General features: G+C 37.2%; 1 protein-coding gene across 2 annotated transcripts in view; it reads left to right on the forward strand.

Moving 5' to 3' along the window:
• Positions 1–25,864, forward strand: part of CHID1 (chitinase domain containing 1) — a 98,468-nt gene extending 72,604 nt beyond the window's left edge. For both annotated transcript variants that reach the window (XM_054275987.1, XM_054275985.1), the window contains 3 exons: positions 21,115–21,195; positions 23,508–23,550; positions 25,609–25,864. In XM_054275987.1, coding sequence (XP_054131962.1) covers positions 21,115–21,195; positions 23,508–23,550; positions 25,609–25,707 — 223 coding nt within the window. In that variant the 3' untranslated portion in view covers positions 25,708–25,864. The remainder of the gene's footprint in view (positions 1–21,114; positions 21,196–23,507; positions 23,551–25,608) is intronic.
• Positions 25,865–26,530: the final 666 nt, after the last annotated feature.

Genomic DNA, 26,530 nt, shown 5'->3' on the forward strand with positions numbered 1-26,530 from the left:
CTGCTGCTCTGACAGAGAACTGCAGAGTGTGTGCCCTGAGGCCATAACTGCTGCCACCTTTTTGTATCCTTAAGCAAAATTCATAACTTAGTGACATTCTTGGAATTGTCAGAGGTAGTTGATGGAAACGCATCTTGAAGAAATTATATTTAAAAGATTTATTGTGGACTACATTGTATGATCTGTACTGCAGAAAAAAGTTGTGAAAAGCTGATTGTGATGTTGCTTTTGGATAGAACATGGATGGAATGGCAATGCAAAGTCTTGTTAATGCAAGTGAAAGTGACACTATTTGCTAAGACATGGGTGTGGAAGAAGTAGACTTTGTGGCTTTTACAAAACGTAGTTGGTCAATGCTAGGATTCTAGAATCTGTTTTTGCTTAAGTCTTTAAAAATTATGAGAAGACAGACTGCATACATCTTTTTTTTAAGTTGCTGTAAGCAGAAAAGAAATTAGGTGCACGGGATTGCCCAAGTTCAGGTTTTCATTTGGAATTACATTTGTAAATTCTACTTCTCTATTTTGAAAATTTTAACTTTCTATATTTACATCATTAACAATTTTGTTACTCTTCTCACTTGCACAAAATGTAAAGGGGCTTCAAAGCACTGGTCTTTTTTTACATCTCTGTAGTGAAATAGAGAAAGAGAATGGCATTGAAGTATTTGAGTTTTACACTTAGGACACAGTTTGATTTTGATCCTTTTCCTATTCTATCTAAATTGCATAATTTGCACAGATTAGATAATACTGATGCAAAAATTGTTATTCCGGGGGACATGGAGACATAGAATTTTTTGGTTGGTAGTTGCCTAAAATACTACAAGAGTGATAGAAGTTATTTTCTTAACTAGCAAAGCTTTATGCTGACAAAACCCTAGTGCAGATTCATTTATCTTTTTGTCCATTTTACTTATTCTGATGAAGTAGCTGATTCAGGTGCTGCCAATAAAATCTTGGTCAGTCCTATAGGTGTGTTTTCATTTTGGAGGGATCACAAAGTGGGGTTAAATTGTGATGTACCAATTGACTGTTTAATTATGAACTATTTCACAGATTAGCCTGGTCTTCTTGACAGGGAAAACAGTTTCATTCTTTTATGGGTTTATGTCTTATCATGAAGTATTGCTTTGTTAATTATTACTGTAAGATTAAACTTTGAGGGATTGTGCACTTACAGGAAGACCAAGATTATCCTGTGTTATAGCCTAAAACTGCAAACTGGCAAGAAATAGATGTGCTTTGTGATATCTGAAGTGCTTGTTATTTATGGAGTTTATTTTCATTACAAAAGTAAAGAATTCTCATCTTTCACTTTAACTTGCAAGTTTCCAGCATTTTTATCAGTCTGAACTTCTTTCACAGCATCAAGTGTTATCTTTCATGCTTATGACTTGCAGTTATGAAATCTCTGAAGCAAATCTCAATGAACTTCCAACTGTAATATTCAACCGTGGTACCATTGTAGTACTACCTACATTTATGATATTGGGTTGCTTGAGTAAAGTTTTAGAATGCCACAGTATGTTAGTATGTTCTTCAAGTTGTGATTAGAGTTTAGCAAATAGTGTTTTTGCTGCCTTTTTATCACAGTGATTGGAAAATAATTCTGATGTAACTGTTCTTTTTGAAAGAGAAGTTAAAATCATTGTAACAAATCCATTTATGTATTAACTGACATCACATTGGCAGAGCCAGTTGGTATGCAGTCTGTTTTGAAAATTAATATGCTCTCAATAGGACAAGTGAAAAAATAACAAATTACTAGAAAATGTAGCTTATCTCTGTTGACTTGCTGAAATACTGTAACAGTGATTAAAAATAACAGGCATTTTATCAGTGTTCTTACATTCCAAGGTTTAATAGAATTGACTTCAGAAAAAAATATTATCATATTTAATGGCTAGTTAGTATTACAGAAACCATATATAAATGATAAATCATGGCTTACTCTCTTATTAAGGCATTTCTCAGTGTACATGCATGGTGTATATTTCTAAAAAACTAATGTTATACCAAATTTCAGAACCTGTGATCCTTTAAGTATGTTGTGCAATTATCTGAGCAAATTAGAGCAGTAAGATGCCAAATCTGCTGCAATTAACATTAAGAACCTGGTTCTATTTTTAATGCCTTTATAAACACTGTAAAATTAATACACTTACTTAGATTCACCTTGGAGTTTGACGTGTACCCAGGCAAGCGTTATGCACCAAACCAGCACTTGTTGGACCATGATTCAGTATCTCATCTGCTTTTTTCTGATTCCTCCTGAGCCACAAACTTTGCTGGTGATTGACACATTCTGTTAATGCTTGTTCCTGTATGGAGATTAAACCATGACTGATGGAACTGTCCCAGACTTTTTCGTTTACCTAGATTTCTCCCTCATCTACTGCAATTGCACATGCTTGCCCTGTGGGAAAACAAAGTTGAAATAGGTGCTAAAGCTACATAAGTTTTACATTCACCTCACCGATTACCGTACTTATGGGCAAAGTGATACAAATGATTTCTGGTTTTGTATTTATTTTCTGGTTCAAAGGAATGTGTAGCAGACAGTGGTGTTGGCTGGAAATTGGCAAGGTTGGTTAAACGTGACCCTTGGCTGAATGTTGCTGTATGATTAGTTGAAATGTTAATATCATGAGCTTCCAAACACCCAAACTGCATCCAGAATACTTAATGTAGTTAATTAAACAGTTTATCACTTGTATGTCCTGTTTCTGAGGTCCTTTCTTATTAATTTCTAATATTTTGTTTGCTTCTTGGCAATTTTTGAGTGCTAGACTGATGCTGAGAGAGAACAACTTACATAAACACCAAGATCATTTTTATGGGTGGTGGAAACTCATTCAGAACCCATATATTTTTCTCATATTTACTATTTTGTGCTTATTGGCATCCAACTTTAGTTGCCATTTTATTGTGACATAATTTGTTTCTCTGAGCTTTTGTGACTCATTTTGGGCAAGTCTGGTTTTTAATTGGCTCTGAGTATTTTCATATCATCAACAAATTTTGCAGCCTTGCTAATTTTTACAGATTTTTCTGTATATGGAGTGAACTGCAGAGGTCACAACATGGATATTTGTGAAATGCTATGCTTTCTTTCTGTTGTGAAAACAACCACTCACTGTTGCCAGATAAACAGTCCGTATGTCTAGTAATTTGATGAAAAAACCTTATTCAGTGCAGAACTATGGATTCCTATTTGTATTTTCTTTCCCTTTTGAGAGAGTTTGAAGTCAGAGAAAGCCAGGCTTCTGAAACATCAGAAATAGAAAATTATGGGGAAAAAGAAAATCATGTAACAGCTGTTTTCTCTTTAAGGGATGCATTTGTATGCCCAATTTACTTCCAATCTGCCTTTGCACTGCCCTTGGTAGGAGATACATGCCCTCATCCTTCGGTCACACAGATTAGTCCCTTGCACCAGAGCAGTTGTTGTCTTCCAATGCTGTCATTTCACTTGCTCACACTTTGATCTGCAGCCATGCTCTGCTCCCACTTAGCCACTGGCAGAAAGTGAATTACAGAAACTCATGGGCTGATGCACCCGTGTGATGCTTTGAGTCAGGGATGGAATGAAAGACTATAGTCTTCAAAGGGTGATTTAGAAGGTTAGTTTAATGAAAGTAGAGGATCTTTTTATAGTGTGACTCACTAAGGTGAGACTTGATTGGTCTCCAAGTAAAAACTTCTCACACTATTGGTGAACTATGGATAGCACACTCTGGAGAGCTATATCTATAAACAGTTACAGAAAGAGAGATAATAATTGTTTTAATTCTTTTCTCTTAAGTTTCCATGGGTGTAAAGCTTTTCAGTTTTCCTTTGGCCACAATTAGCTAACTAGAGAATTAAAATTAGCATTCACGAACAAGCTGCCAGTTGCTGATCAAGCCTTTCACAGGTGGAGTTGAACAGTAAAGGGACCTGGTTTAGTGCACTTTAATGCACTTCTCACAGCTTCCCAGGATTTTCCTGGGACAGCTATGTCTCTCTCTGTTCAGAGGATATCTGATCACCACACCCCTGCACTGCCATTCTCTGGAAGTGACCCTGCCTGGGGCTGAACCTGAGAATGCTCAGGTCATGCCAAATGCTTTCTGGTAAGCTTGGAAACACTGCCTGCAGCCATGGCTTTGCCATATTCTTTCAGTTGGTCTTTCTGTAGGCTGCAGGTCAGTGTGTAACTGGCAGTGACTGGATGCTCTGCTAGTATTTCCCAGAGTTGCACTGCCAGCAAAACCATGTGATACACACAAGTTTTGGGTTTGAAATGCCTTCACTCCCCTTTGGGCTTAGTATTGCAGAAGGGCATGAACACCATCAGACAGTCTTTGAATTAATGAGTATTTTCAGGAGTGAATAATGCATAAATCCAGCTCTTACTGCCACCAACAGTCCATGTTGTTTTATAATGAAATATGCATTTCTTTTATATTTGAAAAACATAAAGTACATTCATTTTGTGGGTAGTGCAAAATTTATGATCTTCTTAATTATTCATTTCAATGCTTTTTAAAGTTTGTTGATATATTTAAGTGACATGACAGATGACCAGTCTGTCCCTTACCAGCTCTTGAAAGAAAATATGATAGATTTGGAACTCCTAAGGCCTGAGCCTTCTCTTTTCCCCATCAGTTTAGATATGATCTCCGCAGTCTGCAACCCAGGGTGCCCAAAGCATTTGAGCACTTAGTTCTTTCTGAAGTCTTCTGTAGCAAAGGATCTTAATAGAAAGAAAATGTGTGAAAATGTTTGAGGCTCTGTACTTGACCACCTGCAAGGCAGTGCTCAGTGCATTAGAGGGTCAGACCTAGCATGCAGGTTTTGTGTTACTGTGCTATGTGCAAATTTGAGATGGAAGCATTCAATCTGTGTTTCATGGCCTTGTGAATTTACCTTTATAGTCAGGATTTTTATAAGAGAACATTTATCTTTGTAATTGACATGAAGGAATAGAAATTTAGACTTAAGAAACACTAGTAATAAATCATAATTTGTCAGGTCTGGTTTGTTGTATCCAAATGGTAAAGAAAAGCAGCTGTGTACTGCTTTTGACTTTCATTCATGTCTCTTGTATGAGCACAGCTCTAGGCTTTCTAACTTTGTTTTGTGCAATTTATATGCTTTACTATTGCATATGTTGATAAACAGGACACTAGGAGAAGATTTTTACAGAGTACCATTTTGAGTAATCAAAAAGTGAGATGAATATTTGGTTTTGATAAGTTTTCAGGTTTTCCCTGTGAGAAATCCTCAAGTACGTCTTTCAGACACTGTTTCCTCAACACTGCTATTTGGAAAATTTGGTATTTTGTCAGTTCTTTGAATACTGTGCACATGGTTTTGAAACAGTCAATTGCAAACCATAGAATGCAGTTCTTTCAGCTTGCTGTGCTGTCATTGCAGCAGCCTCAAACTGCTCTGTGTTTCCTAACATGAATTACCTGGATCATGTGTACACTTCAACCACTGCCCATTTGAGACTTACCATGATGATTTGCCTAAAATAACTCAGCAAGACATTTTGCTGAATTTACAGGTGTAAAACTACTTTATCACTTCCTGTTTTTAACATGGTTATATTCTTCTCTGATTCAAGGTTGTGAACTATGCACTCCTTCAATTACCAGGGTTCTTCCAGTGCTATTCTCTCCTGCATTAAACTTCTCTCTCTGGGCTTTGAAAATTTTACAGTTGTAGATGTGGTGGTTCACTTACTCCTGTACATCTAATTTTATGACATGAATTAGAAAAAACTGTTTTGTTTTGTTTTATTATTGAAAACAGTAGTAATGTTCCTTTCAGTCACTGTACTCTCATTGTAGCAAGGAAACTGTCCAGTATTTTGATTTACAGATACTTCAAATGCAGCAACTAATGCTGTCACAGAATGAGTGTTTAACACAGTGTAACCATTGGACTGTGGTGTGCCCTCTCAAGAAATTTCTTATTTCTCCTGAAATTACATTTAAATTCAGCAGTTGTCCTGTCTGTCACGTCAGTCTTAACAGACCACATACTTTCCTTTACAAGGTCCTCTTCTGCTGGTTCATCAGGGGAACATTCCACAGATTACTTAATTCTCTTTGCTGACTTGCCTCACTGGGACAGCCAATACAAGAACATCACTCATCAGCATTTTCTTTGATGTATTTAATTTTCTGTTAGTGAGCTACAGCTGATTTTCACATTCAGTGCATATTGAATATCTGGGGCGCCACTCTGAGGTACTGTAAGAAGGGCCTTGCTGTCTCATTGTGTTCTGCATCATCTGGGGCTGAGGCTCTGATTTCTTTCCCTCTGCTCTGCAAGTGCACTAAACCAGGTCCCTTTACTGTTCAACTCCAGCTGTGAAAGGCTTGATCAGCAACTGGTAGCTTGTTCTTGAATGCTGATTTTAATTCTCTAGTTAGCTAATTGTGGCCAAAGGAAAACTGAAAAGCTTTACACCCATCAAGTATTTTACCATAGAGATTACCTTAGGTATTAATCATTGCTCTTTTTTCCTGAGGTTTTTAACCTGTGGGATCTCAGCACAGCAGTCCTGATGTGCAGAGTCACCGAGACAACCCTTGGGGGGCTCGGAGGTCCTGGAATGTTGCCAGAAGTGTCTGGTGGCTGGACTTTGATCCTGCACATGAGACAACACCTGTATGAGGATGGGAGGATCACACGGGGATAAATGGTGAAGGGATAGGTTAATTATAGTGTCAAACACAGGGTTTAGAATTTTAGTATAGGGGGGTTCTAGGGAGACAAGATGGAGGAATTCAGGCGTGTCCTGTCCTTCTTCTTCTTCTTCTTCTTCTTGGCCTCCATCTTCTGTGGTGGTGGTGGCACTTTGGGATTGGCTCTTACTAAAAGTGCACTTGTCAATAAGGGTGAAAGGTATTGGGGAAAATAGGTAAATATCTTATACATAGTTTTGGGTATAAAGATAAGTGACCGCCCCGAGGGCACAGAGTGTGCTCATGGCTGACGTGCTGTGCGGACCTCTGTCGGGCCGAGAGAAAATCTTGTAGATAAAAACTAATAAACACTGAAGACCGAGAAAAAACCTGAAGATTCTTTTCGTCCTTTGGAGCGCGGGCTGTCCCAAGGCCATCCCGAGCCTTTCCAGGCCATCAAAAACAGCCGATACGGGACATTAACCTATTCAAAAGCTGCCTGGACATAACCCTGAATAATGTGCTGTAGAGTTTGAGAAGAGAGGTTGGATGAGATGACCAGTGGTTTCTTCCAACTTGAGCCATTCTGTGATTCCTAATGCTTTTGAAAAGAAAAAAGGAAGTAGCAGGGAGAAAACAGATGAATTGTTATGTCTAATTTCTATTTCTGCTCAACCTTCTGTACTGGCATTCTGTTTCAGAAATTTAACTCATAAACCACCATAAGGTTCTCCCTAAGCCTCCTTTTTTTGTGGGCTAAGCACTGCTTCTCATCAGACCTGTGCTCCAGATCCTTCCCCAGCTTCATTGCTTAGCTGAGTGTGTTTTCTAGAGGTTGCTAGCTTGTCATTTATGTAATGCAAGGAGTTTTAAATTATTTGGCTCATACAGAGGAACATGGTGCAATCAGGCTCCCACCAAGCACGGATTGTTGCTGAATCCTCCATGGCCCTTTCCTATGTTAACTAAAATTTCAGAATTTCTTTATGAACAGTGCATCCAAATGAGACCTGAGTCTCTTTATGTGAGGCTTTAAAATAATGTTGGAAGTAATTAATGTGGGCATGATATCCAGTGTGAAGTTTCAATGTATCTAGTAAAAGTAAGTACAGCCTTGTTTTATGTTGGGGATATTCTGTGTTGATAAATTACTTGCCTGTGACCATAAAAGAGAGGTAGGAGTAGCAAACCAGCAGCAGAACATTTACCTCATAACTGGTTCTCTGAGTTAATCCCTAGGTCCTGCTCCCTCATTACTTAGTCACTTAGATTTACTAAACTGATGGGATCAAAACTTGCTCTCAGCATCTACTTCAGCCTTGTAAAATCATCATGAACTTCAGTAAGTTTCAGCACACAATCTACATATTAATGTTTCCAATGACTAGGGTAATGAAAAATATATTTTATTCTTCTGTCTCTACAAACATAATCCATGATGTAAATTGAGTAGTTTTTGTTCACATCTGATATACTGAGTAATGTTGTTGTCTATTCCATTTTTAATATGTGTGGGTAAGTATATTGACTTTTTTCGTACTGATATTTTAGTAACCAGGCTTATTGCTATTTTAATTATTTTGCAATCCTAATGTTTCTATGTTTTTCCTTAAATCTTCTGTACAGTTCATCTTTCCTTAATCTATCCTGAGTTCTGAACATTGAGAAAAGTGCTCCTGAAGTTACCCAATCCTGTCGTGTAATATAGTTGGGCCAACTTGATAATTTCTCAGCCTCCCTTTCCCTCTGTGATCTTTTGGGGAATACAATGAAGATTATCTGGAATCACATAGAGAAATTTAGACAGTTATAATTTTTGGATATCTGACTTGATTTTTTTTAATTAATTTTTTTCATGATGTTGCAGTATTTTTTAAGAAACAATTATACATCATGGCATCTTTAGTTACCCATGTAGGGATAAGTCACTGTTTTATCATAAAAAAATCCCTATCATTATTGACTGGTTTTGGATTGGTATTGTTTCTGTCTAATTTATAATGTTATCCCAGACTTCGGTCCTCAGAAGAAGACCTTGTTTCTACATAGGTTTTTTATTTTAATCCATGGTCTTCCCACCTCTGTCATAATTGCTTAATATTTATGTATTATTGTGTGGTCTGAAATGCTGTAACAATGATGGTTTTGTGAATTCTTTCAGCACTCTTCTATTCAATATCTTCTTATTTTATTGTAGGTATAAATTAGAGCAAAGATGATACATTTGAAAGTGAAGGTGCAGAACAAAACTCTTCTGCCATAGGAGAAGAATATATAGTACCTGCCAGTCAAGTTCATTCAATTATGTTGTTATAGCAACTGGTTAGCCTCTTCCATACTTAAAATATCTTGTGTCAAATAATTAGTGCTGCTTAATTGTATTTTATTGCAAAAAAGACAAGTAATTAAAGAGGTTCTTGCAATGGCTGTGGGGCCAGAGAGGGTCAGAAACTACTTGTAATTGGAATATGTTTTGTGAATGTAAATTAATAGATCTAGTAATCTATTTCTTCATTCCCCAGGATCCAAAAAAAGTATCTACCATACTTGAATTGCTGTTCCTTGCTTGGAAATATTAATGGATAAAAATTGCCTCTTGTCCTCAATGATTTTTTTTCTTTTGTTCTCATCCTCTTAGGAAGTCTGTAACGTGTGATGTATGTGATAGCCTTGTCCACATAGACAAATGGCCCAATAAAATGCATTTTGGATTTCTCAGGGCATTTCTCTGTGTTCTGACTGTCAGTCGTGTGTTGCAGCAGGTTCTTTTCCTCCAAGTTTGGTCTTATGCTTGAAAACTTTTTGAGCATTTGATCAAAGACAGCAGCCATCATAATCCACAAATATAGAGCTTTGTGGGAGAGAAAATATTTCTAACAACATAATATTTGGGATTTTAAATCAGCAAGTGCCTAAATCAGTCTGCCAAATAAGTTCAATCAATCTCAGTTATGGCATTAGAGCCTATTGTTAAGACAAGAACCTGCACTTTTTTCATGGTGTGAGGAGATATTTTTATTTATCTTCAAGACTTCTGGAATTGATCACCGAGCATTTTTGATGCTGAGTACAGAATCCCTTTTCTGGCAGTAATGGTTCTTAAAGAGAAAACTGTACCATCCTGGGGGTGGGGGATTGAAATTAAAGAGCTTCTGAAGTGGTGCAGTAGCTGTGTGTAGACTACAAAGTGTATAAAGCAGTACTGGCACTTACAGGAGTGGCTGCAATGCAGAGTGAGAGAGGAGCAGATTACAGCCCTCCACTTCATGTAAAAGTAAGTACAACTAAAATACCACGCAGCAAAAGCCTTACCAATCCCAAATGTAGGTCAGTAAGTCTTCCTGTGACTGCAGTTGGAACTGTTTTGTCTAATCCAAGCAATATTCCCCATGTTATCCGTGCTGGTGCATTATAGGGCTCTACAGCTGACAGTCCCATCTGTTTCTCTTCATCTCCAAGCCTTGCTCTCATCTTCTTTTTATGTGTCTTCACCTAACAAGGTCATTCATTCCTCTTCTCTGTGCATACCACTGTAGCAAGAGCTCATGTTAATTAGGTATGTAGGGCACAGGGAGTTATTCCCAGGTGGCACGTCTGCCATGTGGTTTGGAAATAGCTCTTTGCAATGAAAAGTAGAGCTTTACTTCTCCCCTCAGGCCTGCCTCTAGGTAGAAAACTTGACTTGTTTGTGGGTATGAACCTTTCAGAATCTTGTCAGACATGATTCACCAGTAACAATTTTTTTTTTTTAATTAAAGCAATCAAATGCTTTTTCTGGGCCTCTGAAAGAAGCAGTGTTCGCTGATGAAATCAGAAGAAAAAAGGAAAATGAAAGCTTCTTTCCCCAACAGTTGTTTCTGAATTGTGCTTTAAAAAAAAAAAAAAGAAAAAAAGACGTGCCTTCGTTCTACATTGTATCCATCTCTCAGCCACTATGCTTTTAGAAATTGATCCTTTGGAGTATTTTTCACTCTTTAATCTTGCTTTCGACTCTCTGGATTTGCCTTTCTTACATGCATATCATAGTCTTAATATTTAACTTGCTTAACTTAACAGTTAGTAAGTGTTTAAAGGACATTCTTCTTTTATCGATTGCACAGCTGTGCTGGTGATTGCTCCATGTGTTGGATGACTTGTGTAGGTAGTGCAGAGTGATAGTGTTTTGAAAGTGTTATTGCAATTTAATATGTTTGCATATGGAACAACTTTGGAGACAGAAATGCCTAACTGTTTTAACTTTAGCAGTGTACTAGGATAATTTGTCAACACTTACTATCTGAATTTGTTCAAATAATTGCAAAAAGCAAACTTCTGTCATACAAGCACTGCAAAAGAATTTCTTTTCTAACTTCCCCAGATGTTAACAAAATTTAGATGTGCACAGATCCCACGTATGCTGAGTATAATGCCCTTTTAATTCTTCCTTTAAACCAGCAATTTCTTGAGCCAACCAGAGATCTTTTGAGAGGTTAATGCTATAAGTGCTGTTTAATTTAAGATTTTAAAAAATACTTACACGCCTGTTAGAGGTAAATAGCATTGCATTTTGAAATTTAAAGGGGGAAAAAATGTGGCAGCCATCATTTTGTCCTCTGATTTGCAATGCAAGTGTTACTGTTTGATTTAAGTAACAGCTCTTTTGGAAATAATTTTAAATAAGTTTGTGCATATTTCTTTTTGCTTTTTAATTTAGTCTTAATCTTAGCAGATTTTTTCAGAAGGAAGATATGTGTCTTCAGCAGAAACTAAATAGATAAGAATATACAAATAGGTTTTGGAGTTATGGCAAAGATAAGGAAGATGTTCTGCCATTTTTTCATGATGAAAAGTGCCCAGGCTCTTCTTTAAAACTGAACACTGTCACATGAATATGCATTAGTATAACTAAATATCAAGTGATTTAAAATTCATGTTCTCAAATATTTACTTAGCTGCCTTGATAAAGATAGTTATTTAAAAGGGCACAAACTTCCACTCTCATTGGTTAAAAGATAGTTTATGACTTCATAGCCTGTCTTCAATTCAAGTCATGCCAAAAATTGAGGAATTATATGATATCTAGATTATTTTAAGGCATGTTAAAAATGTATTAACCTTCTGAGATTTGCATTTTTTATGAGAGATTAATACTCATTTGCATGAATTTGTCATCATTCTGTCTTTTCAAAAAACAAAGTCTGAAAGTCTTGCATTAGTTCTCTTGATGTACATCGTCAATTGAGAGGAGAAAGAGCCCTCTGCCAAGTATGAAAAATTAACTCAAAAGTCAGCAACAGTGTTCTTTGTTCTTCACTTCATCTGGTCCCAAAAGATGGAAAAGAGTATATAGTTCATACTTTATGGGACACTGGAGGTTTGGAAAATTTACTGGTCTGCCATAGATTTTCCTTTAGGATACTTAACTTCTCTAGTTACAATCCTCCCTGCCAAGGATGGAATTTATGATTTCTTTCATATGAAACTATCTGCTGTATTAAGCTTGATAACTTAAATTTATTACTGTGCTTCTATAACTACTACATGCCAAAAAAACTATTCCTGAGCTGTGTTTCTTTTATTTTATAGAAGGTGTTTGGTGTTTAGCTCCTCCTTTTGCCAATCCCTTTGATGGTGTTGCTTTAAGCAGACAAACCACTCATTCATGATAGTAGTGGAAATTGCAGGCCTGATGTGGTTGTCAGCTAAGGAACCTGAACATTCTTCTGAGGCTGCTTGGAAGTGCAGATACTTTTCTGTGTCTTGTTCTCAGAAGCAAAGGGAATCCAAATAGTGGTTAGCTTTTTCAGGGTACAGTCTCCTACTGTAGTTTGTTTATTTCATTGTCTGAAGTTCTGGTTCCTTGCAGACAGCTCTCCTTCTGTGTGACCTATTTTGGGAGAGACAACAGAGGCAGCATTTCATTCCTAAGGCAGTTGCTGGCCTCAGTCAGTTTTATATCCCCAGAGTCCTTCCTGCAGCCTGCAGATTTTGTGCTCTGCCTGACATAAGTCATCTGGGAGCAGATCTTCCTCTTCCCTCATGTCCTTGTCCCACCCTTGGTGCCTTCTGCTGCTTGCACCCGATGCATGTTCCCCAATGCACGTTCCCTTCATTTCGCCTTTGCTACCAAGCAGTCCTTGCCCCTGCATGGGACTCAAACAGGGCATCTCAGCAACCCTCTGGAAACAGGGCATGAGCACCTGCCTGGCTGAGGTGGAGGCTTGGAGGAAGAACTGCACTGCTCCCTTCCTGACACAGGGTGAGGAAAAGATGTTCCTGCTGGCTTTTGTGTTTCCTAAACCTGCTGGATGACATTGCTATTGACCTTGTGTTGTGTTGGGATGATTTAAATTCAGGAGTGGTTGAAGAGAAATACAAGAAGCAACTGGGAAAGCTAAGAGTGGTATTTAATTGCATTAAGATCATCTGACCTTTTAGAAGTGGATGGAAAAGAAATGTGATTTTTTAATATGTACCTTTTTAAATGAAGGAGGTATAGAAGAATTAAGAATATCAAAGTAGATGAGTTTGCACTCAAAATTTATTTTTATACTGGAGTGGATCAAACTTCATCTCCTATACACTGAATTAAGATTAACTGAATCTGACCAGGCTCCAAATCCAGTATAACAGTTTTCATTGCTAATCTGTGTAGCACTATGTTAATAGAGCTGATTTGTGTACTTTCAGCAAGAAGAAAGTCTGTAAAGTTTTTGTGATGTGAGTAAAAGAAATCCCAACAAACCCAATCTGACACACAACAGAAGTAGCATAGTTTTTTAGTTTTTGTTATTTACAGCTGAAGCTGAGCAGCAGATATATTGGCGGATCTAAACTTTGTTCAGCCTCACATCCAAAGATAAATAGCCCCACTTTTTCAAATGCAGTGCTTATTATGTCAGTTCTTAGAAGAATAGAGCACAGTATTTTATTTGGAGTGATGGATTTGAAAATGCTTCAACCTCAAGTGAGTGTTACTTAAACATTTCAGGAAATGGGCCCTTAAACTAGCAGTTTTGTCTTCAGAGATTTTATTTTTAGGGTGAACCTGCTGGTTCTTGAAATAAGCCTGTAGGGATAAACAAACATTAGTTTTCATCATGTTGAGAAGTATTTTTAAGCAGAAACACTCTGTCTTGTCTGAGACTCTAAGACAGAAACTAAGGCAGATTATTCGGTGAGCTGGAGCAGAATGTAAGTTTTTATGTATGGTCTAGGAAGCACTAATACTTTCACTGTTTCTTGATGATACATTGCCTTATAGGAATCTGTTAGGACCTGTGTTTCTTCTATGAAGAATGGGCATTAAGCTTCTGTAATGTCAGTGCAGTGGTTTGACCCCAACTGAGGAAAGAATCACATTGGCTTCTCAACAATACATATTTTCAATTTTCCTTTAGAAACAGTCATGCTGCTGAACAGCAATGTGTTACTGGAGGCACACAAACAGATAAGCAGACCTTCTCCCTCAATCTAATTATTATCCTCATTGTCTAAGAAATCGTTTTTGACTTAAAAATCAAGGTCTTGTTTTCTTTAAGGAGATTTTCGTATGTTCCTCCCAAATCCATCAGTTTGAGTAAAAATCTTAAATATATAGATAAATGCTCACACCTTTCTGCCTTGTGTGTGATTAATTCTATTAATAGATCAATATCTAACTGTTGTCATCTTTTTGCAGGGGTTCCATACTGTTGTCTCCTTATCACAAAAGTTTCATGCCTTCTTGGTGTTTCTCATGGTCATCTCCTCAGAGCACTACCTCTTTCTTCTTCACAAAGCAGCCACTGACTCCAGTTCCCCTCTCAAGGGGCCACCCCACTCTTTATAGCACTCTTCTTCTCACTGGTTACAGCTGTGCCCTGTTAAAGTCAGGCCTGCTCCTAATCTTTGATAATTGGCCCAGCTGCAACTCCTTAGGGATGAGATTACTTTCTACACTACCTTTATTTTCTTATATTCTATCTCCCTATATCCTCCTGTAACTTTGTAGGGTCTTTTTTTTGGCAAAGAACTGCCTTTTTGGTTATATTGAGAATTGCAGCATGCACTGTATTGCTTTCAGCTGCACTTGACATTCCTGTGGATAATTTGCCAGTGTACCACTGTGTAAATTCTCAGGTGAGTCTCCCTATAAAACCTCTGTGAAGCCGACAGTAAGGGAAACCACTAACATGTAAAGCTCTATACATAGAAATATGTATTTTTTTATGTTTTCTTCTGTAGCCACAGTAATGCACAAGAAGGTTTTGATGCTTATTTTTTCTTGAGACAAGGATGCTTCTGAAAAGCTTGACATTGTCTACTGTGTCTGCTGAAATCTGTAAATTAGGAACAATTTTCTGTTTCTCTGCAGTTGTGTCTAGCAAAGTATTCTTGTTTCCAAATTACTTTGGAAATGCTGAACAAGATGCTCTTTTGAAGAGCCCAGAGTAATGATAGAAATGTCACTGAGCTTGTTCTTGTTTTCATTGGGCTGGTGATCATGGCAGAAGTACCAGGTCAGTGGGTTTGTGTGAGGTTGGTGTGGAAGTGCTGAAAAGTGTCATCTATCAAGTCAGTAATGAAGTATAGTGAAGAAATCAGTGAGAATGATTTTATAAAACTTACTGAAAGCAATACACCCAGAAAAACTACTACATTGCAAACCTGTTACTATTAAAATAGTAAAAATATTCTTTATTACCTTTAAAACTGACAGAGCAAGGTTCAGGCAGCAACAGAGAGATTACTAGAGAAAGATGGTGCTTGCTTATAGATTTTTCATTTCTAGGCTGCTATTTGGATATTTTAACAGCTAACTGATTGATGTCTCTCTTCAAACTGCCTTTATTAGTTCTTTTACATTAAATAATCTAAAGACTTAACAATTATTTTTGGATAATATACCCTATAGACAGGCTTATAGTGTGCTCTCCACTCAGATGTATAAATCTTCAGAGTAAAAATTATTTCCATGTTAGTTCATACTTTTGATTCTCTAGAACATACATAGTAACTGTCTTTTTCCTGGATAACCTATTTGCTTTTGAAAGAACTTGTGGGATATGTGTTAAAATCTGAATTCTTTAATGTGCAAGCAAGGGATAAAGTGCTATGCAACATTACCACATTTTAAAGTTGGAAGCATAAAAATTGTAAATATGGTGTTATTGAGTGGAGAGAGGAGATGAGTAAAAAGGTTCTTAAGTGATCCTGATGGAACCAGTGTGGTGAAAGCTTAATCATTCAGTCTGTTGTTGATCTTTTTTTCTGCACTGTGTAATGCTGTATAGATAAACATACACACACACACATAAATAACATTATGTTGTTAATGAGCCTGCTAGGTATTTCATAAATTTATGAATGCTTTCAAAAGTATTTTAAAGGCTAATATATAAAGATGGTTAAATTGTAGGGCATCTCTGCCTTTTGCAAGCTGCAGTTTTAGGGACTGAGTGATTGAGAACTCAAAATCTGTATAAAATCTTTTTTCTTTTTCAAATTTTTTCTTTTTGTGTTTCTATTTATTATAATGGAAGACACCTATTATCAAAACTGTTAGTTTCATGACTAAATCATTCAATAGCTTATAGGATATTCAGAATTTTTGCATTTGTTTTTTAGAAATTATCTTCTAAGAAGCAGAGAAGGCCAAAAAATTCCCACTTTTAAAAACTTTTTTAAAAAAATGTCTCCAGATTATATTGTTTCTTGACATTTTGTCTCAACTAAAAGGGGTTAATTTAAGAAAAACCTTAAATGGTAAGTGTTAGGGTGGCTAAAATTAAACATGAAATAAAAAGGGGTTTGACTTATGGGTTATATATACAACTTCTCTAAAACCTCTTGTTTTGAAGATGGGTATCTTCCCATTCACAGAGTGTCCTGATGTACCCAGAGCAGTGGAGAAATGGACTGGTGCTTTTTTGGGAGATATGTACGGAGAATGTTCTTAGGAGTGTGCCTGTAAAAACTGGTTTTGGAGCTATTCTGTCTATTTGTTTTGCATCAGAAATTGGAACTCTTGAGCTCTAAAATACAGCTTTTTGTGTGACTTCTCTTACTTTTATTAAAAGATACAGCTCCCTATAAAGAGGGAAGATGGGCCCTGTCCAGCTGTGTCTAAAACTTGCCATGCATAGGCACTGTTGGTATTTATGGAGATACAATTCCTGGTAGGTTCACATTTTAATAACTAAGCCTATTGTAACTGAAGAAAACTGAAAAGAAAATGTGTGGTATAGATTTTAAAGCTGAGTAGTATTTTTGTTCTTTGACTGAATCTCTCAAATATGGTACAGTTGAAGACTGTAAACTCAATTTTCTGTAGCAGGAGAAAATGATCCTTCATTCTGATTAGAGACCTATTGCTTCTAATGAGAGTTTTGTTCATGTGAGAACTGGGGAGAAAATATAAAGTGTTAGAAAAGAGCATTAAAATGCAATGTATGCTCAGTAGTGGTTTCCTTTTCACTAAAGTTTTTTGGTTGAAGAGTGATTCAGGACTAGGAAAGCAAAACACCCAAAGATTAAAAAGTTTAACTTCATAAATAAATCCTAGTCTAAGAATTAAATACAAAACTATCTCTTCCTAGAATGTAAATTTTTGTTGCAAAAGATATACTAGAGACTGGTTTCTTTATATTCTCAGTGAAAAAAGCATTATCCATGAAGATAAATAGCTTCTTCAGGGGGACTAAAGATTGTGGGTTTTACCTTAACATATTCCAGGGCCATCCATTTTTCATGTTTTGGAAGAAAAGCATCTAAGAAAAGGAACACCAGGCATAAATCCTGAGAAACTTTCATCTGGTTCCTTTATTTATTCATTGAATAAGCAGTAAAGTGCAATAGTGTGTAGGTGTAGCCACATTAGGGTTGTTCATAGGTACACATCTTTGGCAGGACTGACTTTACAGCAACTCCAATATGTATGCTTTGGCTTCTCCTTTAATTTGCAGAAGGGAGTGTTTGCCTTAACCCAGAGTGTTTGTAACCAGGAGTATCTGTCACACAAATAATTGTTCTTCTCTGAATAGCAGGTAGTGCCCATTTTGACAAAGGCATGGCAATTTAAGTGAGCCAGAATGGCACTTGTCTGTGTCAGAACACATATTTGCAAGGTGGACATGTAGGTGACACTGGCCTTTTGTTGCTATTGCTGATGATCCATGCAGATCTGTCATTTCTATATGTTGCACTGGTGCTTCAGTAGAGGCTGGCATCAATAATCCAGGTACTTCATCTGTGCTGACCTTGTTTCAGGCTGGCACCACAGAAACAGCATGACTTGCTCTGCAAATGGTCACAAACTTCCTAGGAAATATGTAGTGCAAGGCTGGCTGTGAAGCTGAGTTTTCAGTGTTTTTCATTCTCTTAACTGCTGAGGCAGCTTGGTAAAAGAAGAAAGGTAGTAAGTTAGGAGGTGATGGATGAGGAATTAGTCTGGATAGCAGTATAAAAGCAGGAGTGAACTGGCACAGAGGCAGTAGTAAGAGGGATAAATTAGAAAGAGAGGATGAAAAAATAGCAATAAATATGAGTTGAAAGGTACAGAGTGAAATGAGGGGTGAAAAAAAGGAAAGCTGGCTGTGGTGAGCTTCTTGCCCCTTTCTTTTCCTTTTGAGAACCTGAAAATTTATCTAGAATTCTGCTATCCCAGACACATTGACATCCCTTGTCTTGTTCGGTGCGATGGCAAATTTTGCTCTTCTGTTTATTTATTTATTTATTTTAACCAGTGCATGTCAAATATTTGTTGAGTCAAGTACTGCCCCAGCTAGGAGATTATATATTAAGAGTGCCTGGTATGCATTAATTTGAGTCAAGCAAGTGCGTTGTGATTGAGCTGCTGCAGTTCTACACACTTATGATGCACATGGTAGGATACTACTGAGATAGTAGGATAATATGGCATCTCTTGGAGTTTTTACTTTCTTTCTTTTACTGAAAGAAAAGGAATCAAGTAAAGGGGAAATGACTACAAGAAGGGAATGGATTATTCCCAAGTTAGGGCAATAGAAGACCCATGGGAAAGAGATGTGGTTTGCTGATGCACCTCTTCCCAACTCTTCACAGAAACTTTGTGTCTCGTTGAAAAAGATAAAGCTTGATTTTCGTAGGCATTGAGCATGCAGTTGCAACTGAAGTAAATGAGAGCTTATTGTTTTGAACATTGTGCTTGGAATTTTTGTTGTCCTTAACAGAGAAACATAAAAACCAAGTTCATATGTTTCAAGTAGGCTCCCTAAGATTACTGGATAGCAATGACAATTTGGAGGCTAATACTTCTTTTTTCCCCAACTCAAGTTTGTAGCTAGTCTCATCACTGTAGATGTGATTTCAAGATGAACTTGTTCAGTTTTGCTGTTACATACTGTGGGGATAAATGCCTAGAGACAGAAGAAAGGGAAATAAATTCTCTGTGCGTGGTCAAGATGAGTGCTCATTAAATGTGGTATATGCCTTAACAAGTTTAATATAATAGTATACCTTTAATAGAAAAGGGTATAATAATTGGTTCCACTTGCATTTCTATTTTTAAAGCTTGTTCCTAAGTATTTTGAGCACTCTTTAATTGTGTTGGGAATTTTAGGTAGTAGAATTAAGATTTCCCATCTGAAGTCATACAGTCAGGAACAAAGCTGTGTGCCAGGATGTCTTGGCTGGTAGTTTTTGTTTTCTGCTCTGGAACATCTTGGTACCATATTCTATATTAATGTAGTCTCCTGTCATTACTGGAATGGGACAGTTCGTTAAAATCCATCCTTAAATTTTAAATATACAAAACTAGGTCACTTTGCATGTTTCTAGGGGGGCAACTTAAATTTTTTTTATGTCTTAAAAAGGTATGGGCAGGTTCCAAAGGTCTAATTTACCCCATTTGAAAAGGTCCTTTATTCCAGGGCATGTGTGGGTTAGGGAGAGTGCAAGAGCTCTTCCATGTGCTCACATGTTCCTGTGTGTTTGCTTATGTAGATAAATCCATGCCTGGCGTGGGTTCATTTCATATAAATACAAAAGAAAATCTTTTCTAAGCCTGCTAGCAGTAGGAAACAATTTGCCAATATATGAATGAGCAAGCCACAGCAAAAGAGAGAAGATGATCCTGGCAATGCTGAATATTTTAATTGCATTTCAAATAGTACCAAATGAGAGAACGAATCTTTTTCAAACTGAGCAATACAAAATTTTTCTGTTTCTTGATGTGTTATAGTGAGATGGAATTTCAGCACTGATGCAGTCAGGATAGTGGCTGATGGAAATTTCTTAATAATAAATAAGATTATTTGAAGAAAATGTTTCCATCCAAATCCTGTCATAAGCAGAGAAATTACTGCAAGAATGAGACCAATTGTGGAAGATGGCTTTGATAGACCTTTCAAAAAGAGATGACCAAAGATGCAGGTTAAAAAATGCAGAAGAGACAGGGGAATGAGACTTCTCATTTTTATGTGACACCTGTGTGGCCTCTATCACTGGCAGTAGCTTGCCATCTTCTGGTCCTCTGACGTGTGGCAGCCAGCAGCTTTGTTTCTGTTTTGCTGTCAGAAATGCAGACACTGTCTCTGCCCTGAGAGGATACTATGAGCTATAAATTTACAGCATACCAGCTCTTCTACCCCATCGTTTTGGGTCTAAGTAGTACTCTATCCTCACTTTGTGCCAGGGGAGATAGGTCATTCCATGTTCAAAATGTCCATGCAAGGTAATAATACCAAGAAGCCAGTGATGGGGAAAATCCATATGCAGGAATACCTAGCAGTGAACTTTCCTTGACAGTTTCAGTTTTAGAAGATTAGCTAAGCCCCTCGCCTAGAAGAACTTTCCTGATGACATAAGCCTCATAGTGGAGGACGCAGTTGTGTACAGCCTAGGGATGACTTCAGTTCCTGTGCTTTGGCATATGGGTTTCAGACTGTAGAAATATTACAACAGTGCCTTCATGTGTTCTTGTAGATTTGCTATCAATGAACATTAATCAATTCACAGAGTCACACAAATCACAAAAATAAGAAGGGGCCACTGGAGGCCATCTAGTCCAAGTTCCCTACTCCAGGGACCATATTACTCAGGATGGTGCCCTGATACCTTTTGAATATCTGCAGGGAAGGAGACTCCACAGCCTCTCTGGGCAATCCATTCTAGTAAAGTGTTTCCTCATGTTCAGGTGGAAGTTTCTGTGCATCACTTTCTGCCCATTGCCTCTTGTCCTATTGCTTGGCACCACCTCCTGACACCCTCCCCTCAGATATTTATATGCAACACTTTAGAAAAAAATAGCCTAAAAATGCCAACATGAAATTTCACAGTAGTTTAGGAAATGAGTTGTCAACAAAAAGATATTTTTGATACTGTGCTTAACATCTAAACATGGTAAAACTGCTCTTTTGAAATTTCTGTAATGTAATTTCATAACTGCTTCTTAGAAAAGTTAATTCCTTATCTATGTTCTTAATTTATAGGTACATTGAAACCTTGAAGGAACACAAGCCAAAAATTGTCTGGGATGAACAAATTGCTGAACACTACTTTGAATACAAAAAGTGAGTTACATTTATTAACTTACCATTCTGCAAATATTTTTGGACATGGGCCAATGACTGTAGTATGCATCTGAATTCAGCAAATGGAAATTCTGCTGATTGTGATCTGTGTGTCAACACTGAACTGCAGCAGAAAAGAGTGTTTTGGGTGAGAGGAGAAAATCAGAGAAGGATTAATGAAATTACATAAACTAGAACAATCTTTAGAAGAGAAGTCTGATGGGTCATATCTTTAGAAATTATCCATCAAAGTTATCTATTGAGTGTCAGTTAATCAGAGGCTCTGAGATGAGTACTGGGAGCTGTCGGGTGATTACCAATAACTCAGCCAAAAATAGTTCTGAGAAAAATCTATATTACAGGAGCCTGGTTTCACAAATCCTGCTGGTTAGGTTGTTTAAGTGACAAACCTCCACTAGATGGAATGGACTGTAGAGAAATGCAATAGAAGTAAAACTAAGGGACTTCCAGATAATGTTTTTGAAAGAACTGAGAGCGTTAAGAGCAATAGTGTTCTTTGTCCACCCTTGTTTATTGTGAAATGACAAGAGGATTCCTGATCTAGAAGAATCCATTTAAAATAGATTCAAATAAATAAACTCAGCAGTATCTTATTGATCCTCTGATAATTTGCTATTTTTATGCAAAAATATCAAAATTATACAATCAAATCCTACTACTTCTGCAAAGCTGTGTCTTCTATATTACTCAATGCATTGTTAATGTGAAGATACACAACTGAAAGGAAGAGTAAAACACATTTTAGAAGCTTTTATTAAAAATAATCAAAACTTCTTTATTTCTGAAAAAATCTGGTCTAAAATATTTGTCAATATTTAACCCAACCAAAAAACAAAAATTAAAACTAAACCTACAAATCACCTACCTTTGTATTTTTAGTTTAACTTTCAAGGTGTTTCTCAGCCTGTAATTTTCTTCTTTTATTTATCAGGGAAAAAATCTATTGTTGAGCAGTGTTTAAATTTGGGGTTTTTTTCATGTGTTTGTATGAAAGGACTGGGATCTGTATGCCTTCATTTTTAATTATTTGGTATCCTGTTGCAAAATTAGTTTGCACCAAACAATTACAGTTTTTTGTGTTAACTAAAAAGGAATAAATCAGAAGCTCTGTTTTACTGATCTTTAATGTCCAATCCTGTTGGAGACACAATGAGCACTAGATGAAAACTTGCCCTCAAAAGCGTAACTCTGAGGACTCTGTTCAAAGGGCATGTTTCTGGGGTTCATGTCTGAATTACATTTCTTGCATGGCAAAATGATCTTGTTGCAAAGGGATAGCTTGTCAGTAGTACTTCCTCTTTTTCCTTTGAAGCCAAACTTTGGAGGTTCCTGTGTGGGGCTTCCTGGGGGAATTTTTGATGCTTGAAGCCCACTCTGTCCGAAAATCACTCTAAACTTCACTTGTGCTCTGCTTGGCAGTCAGCTGAGGGGTTCAGCTGGCTGCAGGGGAGAGTTATTTAAGGAACTCTTTTTCAGTGACCACTTTGTTTTGCAAAGGTTCAATTATCTTGGACAGGGATGGCAGCCAGGCCTGAAATATGTATGCTTCCCTGGTGAGGCTTCTCACCTGGAAATCTTGCACGTCTGCAAGAGCTGAGAAATGAAATCATGAATCTTTAAGCAAAGCACAGCTAATGATTTCGTGTAGCAGGCAGAGACTGTCTGTTACAAATAGTTGCAGAAATCAGAGTGCTTGTCCCAGTGCACAGGCAGGTATTCACTTATGCAAGTGTTGGGATTTTAGGAGCAATTCCTTCTTGGTCTGTCCATGCACTCCACTTTTTCTCCTGGCCTAAGTGGTAAAGTGGTGCTGTGAGACCCCTTGTAACTCATCCTTCTTATTACTAGGGGTTTAAAATGCCATCTTGGTATTTGTGCCCAGTATAGCTTGCCCTGTCTGTATATTTTATACTGCTGGCAGTTAATTTAGCCTGAAAGATAGTAATTCAGGGAATTGGAGAAAATATTTCACAGTTTGCATCAGAAAACCAAATGTCTTCATCTTTTTCAGCTGCACATTTATCAGCACAGCTGCCTGTTACAATCTGACAGCTTTGTCATCCAGTTGCAACAAAATACCTCAGTGTTTACTGTGATACGGTATCAAACCATCTCTGTTGTGAGATCTCTTCTAGGATCCTCTGTTTTCACTGTCAGCCTTTTCACAGTATCACAGTATCTCAGAATGCTTAAGTTTGGAAGGGACAAACCTGGTTTTGAATTCTAGCCTTAGTTTAAAATCCTGTTATCTATCAAAGCTACTGTGACTATTTGGTTTTCTTGTTTTGCAGAAATAAGGGAGGAAAACATGCAGTCTTCTACCCAACACTGAAGGTAGGTGCCACTTTCTCAGGTCAGAGTGCTCTAAGAGGACAGAGATGTTTACTTGACCTCTTTCATTATTGAGATATTTCAGAAAATGTTGAACTGGTTTAAGCTTTTGTGAAAGAAGTTTGCCCTCATGTACATGTTATGTAAATTGTTATGATTCAAAGACTCAGCTGCTTGTGCAAGAAGGTTGGTTTTTTCTCTCATGCATAATGGGGTTTTGGGGACTCTGAAGATAAAGCATGCCTAGAGATAAGACAGACCAGGACAAACCAGTGCTGTAGAGGATCTGTTCAAGTGCACAGCTCATGTACTATCAGACATGTTGTTAGCAGATTCTCAGACAAGATACAAAAGAAATTTTCCTTCTCATTATGGTGGCTGGAAGCTTGGAGAACTTTTGCCTTCCTTTGTAACTGTATCCTGATTCTCTTTGTTAGCCTATATCACCCTGTTTTCTTCAGCTCTGTGGAACAGAACTTCAGTATGTGGAACATACTTCAGTGTTTTGAAAACTTCTACACAATAGTCTGCAGTAGAGCAGAATACAGGATAAAATGGTTAATTACAGCCTTAGTTCCTAGGAAGTTATCTTTAGACTTTCTCAAATTAAACTGGAAAAAAACCTGAAAAAGCCAGCGTGTTAAACCTCTGCTGGCATTTAGTACTGGAAGGGAATTGCTTCTGTAGTGAAACTACATTATATTTACAGAGACCAGAGACTTTTTTTTTTTATGGATAAACTAGTAGGAAATGATCTAAGGCTCTGTTTTTCTGGATTGTTATCTTAAGCTCCATGAGTAAAGGGATATTTCCCCTCATTAATCCAATATGGGTGGAAGTACTATCACATATGGGATATTAACTACCACATCTATGTTCTTGCTAGTGCTGTGTGTCTGAGAGCGTTAGAAAATTTCATTGTGAGCATATCAGAAAAAAGATAGCTTGTGCTGTTATGCTGTTTTCTTCAGCCTTGGGGAAGGATTTCACCCTGCCATTGTCAGTACTAACCAGGTTAAGAAAACCCATTCCTGTAAATGTCTTTCATTATTTCCTCTCTAACAGATCCCCACTCACCTGTGGTGATTGGTGAATGCATGGAAATGGGTTTTCTTTCCCTTTTCAACATTCTTGTAATGAAATAGTTTGAGATTTGTTTGCTGGTCATGATGGTTGGGAAACACTGAATGTTATTACCTCATGAAAATTGTGCTTCTTTCCCCTTTTAACATTATACTCACTGACAGGTTGCTCAAAATTAGTTTGTTCATGACTAGTTAAAAGCAGTCATGAATGACAGGCCCAGTGGATCTGTTAATGATGCTGTGATACTTTATTCTGTTTCCCATGAAAATTATTTTTAAACACATCCCTAGTGTGAGTAGATTAAATATTGCAGCGCTGTAGTTCAACGTAGGAAAACCTGAGAGCAAAAGATGGAAAAATAATTATTTTTGTTTGAATTTAAAAAAAAAGGCAGAATGTGAATTGTGGCATTGCTTCCCTTGTTAACCAGTGGCTAAACTAACTCTTCTAAATCAATTGCTGGAGATCAAATGGAGATACTTTTAATTATTATCTCCAAGAATCTCTTTAAAATAGAGTTTTTGTAATGTAAATTGTGACTCTGTCCTGGGAAAAGGCAAGGGTATGCAAGAGATCTTGATGGTATTTGACAAATTGTTCTGATCGTCTTCAGTGATAAAGTTTTATTTTACCCCTGAGATATTTCTGGGAAGAGTTAGAATTTCTGTACATTGTGAAATGATGGCCTAAATTAGAATAGTCCTTTGCATAGTTCATAAATCTGATTTATTTCTGTGGCATTTTGTCAATTTAGATGGTAATCTTTTATTAGGTCATTGACTTAACTGGTACGATTAACTGTCTTTGACTGAATGATTGCTTGCTAACCAGAGAGTATTTGAAATACCGACAAGGTTTTTCAGTAGCTGGTTCAAGGGTAGATGTTTCTAAATGTCTGGTAATGGCATGAAGAGATGGCAGTGTGGAGTGTCTGATATCTCTGAATGAGACATAATTGCTTTATCTGTCTTTTAGTCCATCCAGTTGCGCTTGGCGCTTGCAGAAGAATTGGGCACTGGAATATCCATCTGGGAACTGGGACAAGGCCTGGACTATTTTTATGATCTGCTTTAAAATGAGAGATGATCTTAGAAAGACTTTATTTGCTTCACTGAGGCTCCTTCAATTAATCTGGGTATCCTGGAGAGGTGATTTTTAAAACATTTTTTGTAATTTATATCTATGTGTATTAAACTTGCATTTTTTTCCCAATAAAGAATCCTTTTTGATTTGCCCCACAGACATAGTTGTTGGTATCTGATAAAATTCAGAGTAAAAACCCACAGAAATTTCTCTTTAAGAACCTGAATTCCAAGGTATTGAAAACAGACCAACATAGCTGGATGGAGTCAGAGTTGAAAATATTTTCTGAAATGTTTTCTACAAGAAGTAAAATGGGAAAGTTGATGCCATCTGATCAGAGTTTAAGACGGAGACCTTTCAAAGAGCTACTGGTAATAATCAAAGTAAGAGAACAAATAAATCCATCACATTCCACCCAGCAAATTTAAAATCTGCTGGACTTTGTATCTTGCTGTCTTCTGGTAAGGTAAGTGAACATAAAATGTCAGGAGGGGAGACCAATTAGAAGACTTTCCCTCAAGCTGGTAGAAAATCAAGCACTGACAAGCTAAGCTGTTGGCTCTGTTTGTTTTGTCATGTTAGTAAATTCCTTAAGTAGTTCAAAGTCACAGTAATTTCAATTTATGACCTGTTGCTAAATCAGTTCTGGTACAAGAGATGCTCTGTGATTTCTTTACTCTGCTTAGCCAGCTTGGTGGCTCAGTTACAGTATTTAGCCCTAGAGTATGATGCATTAGTGGCCAGTTTGTGGGAACTGTAACATTCAGCAACAAAGGCTCTAATGCTAATCATGGATTCCATGGACATGATGGAT

This window comes from Melozone crissalis, unplaced genomic scaffold (assembly GCF_028551555.1).
Source record: "Melozone crissalis strain CALT ecotype California unplaced genomic scaffold, PUWL_Pcris_2 ptg000018l_1, whole genome shotgun sequence".
NCBI classification, from domain to species: Eukaryota; Metazoa; Chordata; class Aves; order Passeriformes; family Passerellidae; genus Melozone; species Melozone crissalis.